General features: G+C 37.3%; 1 protein-coding gene across 1 annotated transcript in view; it reads left to right on the plus strand.

The window, feature by feature from the left end:
- Window positions 1–2500, plus strand: part of LOC144976720 (hemocyte protein-glutamine gamma-glutamyltransferase-like) — a 25104-nt gene that overhangs the window by 17622 nt on the left and 4982 nt on the right. Inside the window, 1 exon segment of the mRNA XM_078921084.1 lies at window positions 221–300. Coding sequence (XP_078777210.1) covers window positions 221–300 — 80 coding nt within the window.

Here is a 2500-nt window from a genome sequence, read left to right on the forward strand (position 1 = left end):
GGAAAATACTCCGGCTCCATGGGCCTTATGGCTCTAAAGGACTATTTTAGTCTCGCGGTGAAAGAGTTAAATGGATTCCCTTGTCACCAATTATTTGGAAGTGCTTTAGTCTAGCGGTGAAAGGGTTATCCGTGTCCCCGTTAAATATTAAAATATTATGAAAAATAATTTTTAAAAAGATTGGTGATAATTTTCATCCAATTATTTCTTTTTTCAACAGAGTGGGTAAATTCATCAGTACCAAGGCATGTAACTCTGGCGACAGGGAGGACATCACTCTACACTACAAACCACCTGAAAGTAAAACATCTTTTAATATTATATTACTTTTTAATCTTACATGTCTTGGTGATTTGTTTGGGGTTTGAATCTTTACAAAGTTCCAAAGGTTTTCGATGTGACGAATCGTCTCAGAACGGTATTTTGACGAGTTGTCCATGATATTTTATATTCAATTTGACAGGAATAAAAAGCCTCCAGTGAAGTGCCTGCAGCGTGACTCAGTGGTAGGCGGTCTTTGCTTCGAACCCAAAAAGTTACCGAGTTCGACCACCCGCCTCGTTGTGTGGCCTTAAGCAAGTCTAAAAAACTAACTCACTGGTTATTCGCCTGGGTTATTCCAGTCTTCCCTTGGAATAGACCCTTAAGACAAATTTCCCCTTGGTGATGAATAAAGCGAATTTTAATTTAATTTTAATTTTATTTTGTTTCCTAAAAGTCAAAAAAGTTTTTTTGTCAGAATTTAAAACAGTTTACTATCATACTGTAAATAAAACATGCATTCAAAAATTTGGCCAGAAAACTCAAATATTCAAATATTGATCAATTCCGACTCCGCAAAGACCCAGGTTTGAGACTTTTTTCCAAGAGGAGGAGCATTTAAATCGATGGATATTTGAAGGACGAGTTATCAGACACACATTTTAAACAGGTGGTATCCTCGATTAAGACGGTTAACTGATTAATAACAATTTTGACTTTAAATCAATTTTCTCCATTTGGTTCATTCCTAACAATACCATTTTGACGAAATGGGTTACACTTGGAAGGCATTGCATCCATTTTAAAGTCAGTCTGCGATAGGACTAGCTCGGACTCAGATTCTCATAACTCACAGACAATCCAAATACAAAACAGTTGAATCCGAACGCCAGGTCTATTGGTATGACGTTCGTCTTGTCATCTGGATATATAAAGGACATGTTTCGAACCCCCACCGGCTGCCAGTCGGGGCTAGAATTGAGTACAAAATAGCTATTGTCTGCTTTGGTGTATTTGAGTCTTCTACACCCCCACCCCCCCCCTCTCTCTCTTTCTCTTTCTCTCTCTCTCTCTCTCTCTCTCTCTCTCTCTCTCTCTCTCTCTCTCTCTCTCTCTCTCTCTCTCTCTCTCTCTCTCTCTCTCTCTCTCTCAACCTTCAACAATTACTCTGGCCGTATGCCTACGTATCTGAGAAATCTTAGATCCCCCGACTTTAAGATCATCTCCTCAAACTAAATTTAAATACTTTGGTGATTTGTCTTTCAAACAATTTAGGCTAACAATATTGAATGTTCCCCATTAGTCTTTGAATTTTGAGCTCTATCGATATTTTCAACAAAAAAGAAATGCCTGAAAATATTTTTTTCATCAAATATTTTCTTGATGGAATTTTTAAATGTATTTTATGTGACTTTTAGGTGTCAATTTCATTCCGTCAATAAATAGCCATTTTTATATTTTTCACTAAATTCTATCAATAAGACTATAAAGGTTTAAAGTTACATCGTTGCCTTTATAAAGTTTTGGCCTGACACTGACCAAAAAATGACGTCAAAATGCCAGTCTTTTGCCACAAAAGAAAACAAATCGTGAGTTGTATTCAATAGTTCAACCAATGAAATAACATGTTTCCATGAGCTCTACTAACGACAACTCACTAGGCGGTGCAAAAACCAAATAATGACGTCAAACTGCCAGTCCTTTTGGATTTCAGTATCAGGCTATAACATAACGATGGCGATATACAGATTTTGTGTTGGAACCATATTTCCGGTTGGCGAATGCTGTGAAGGTTTTTTTTTTTTTGGGCTAAACGCACATCTCCAATTAATCAGACTAAACGTTTAAGGTCACCCATTGTTTTGTGTATTAATACCTTATAACCAGCTGGCGTAACATGAGGGTTTGGAAAAACGCACAGCATTAAGAAGAACGTTTTTCTTGTTATAAAATGTGGTATTGAAGTAGGTCATTTTATTCCGTAGTTAAATGAATGGATTAAAAAGGACTCGGCCATATCACACCGCATATTCCACTCGTGGTCTTGTGGTATGTCACTCGTCTTGGACCTGAGTTCGAGTCCCCCTCTGAGTGGCGCATGGTTGAGTCCTTGGAAAAGGCTTTTTATTCATATTTCCTCACTGTTCTCAGGTGTAAAATGAGTACCTAGTTGTTAACATGACAGCGTTGTCTTTGTCAAAATAAAATTGAACCATCGCTTGATAGGTCTTATGTTTTT

The sequence above is a fragment of the Berghia stephanieae genome, chromosome 7, assembly GCF_034508935.2.
Source record: "Berghia stephanieae isolate SIO BIC M18660-M18661 chromosome 7, UCSD_Bste_1.3, whole genome shotgun sequence".
Taxonomy (NCBI): Eukaryota; Metazoa; Mollusca; class Gastropoda; order Nudibranchia; family Aeolidiidae; genus Berghia; species Berghia stephanieae.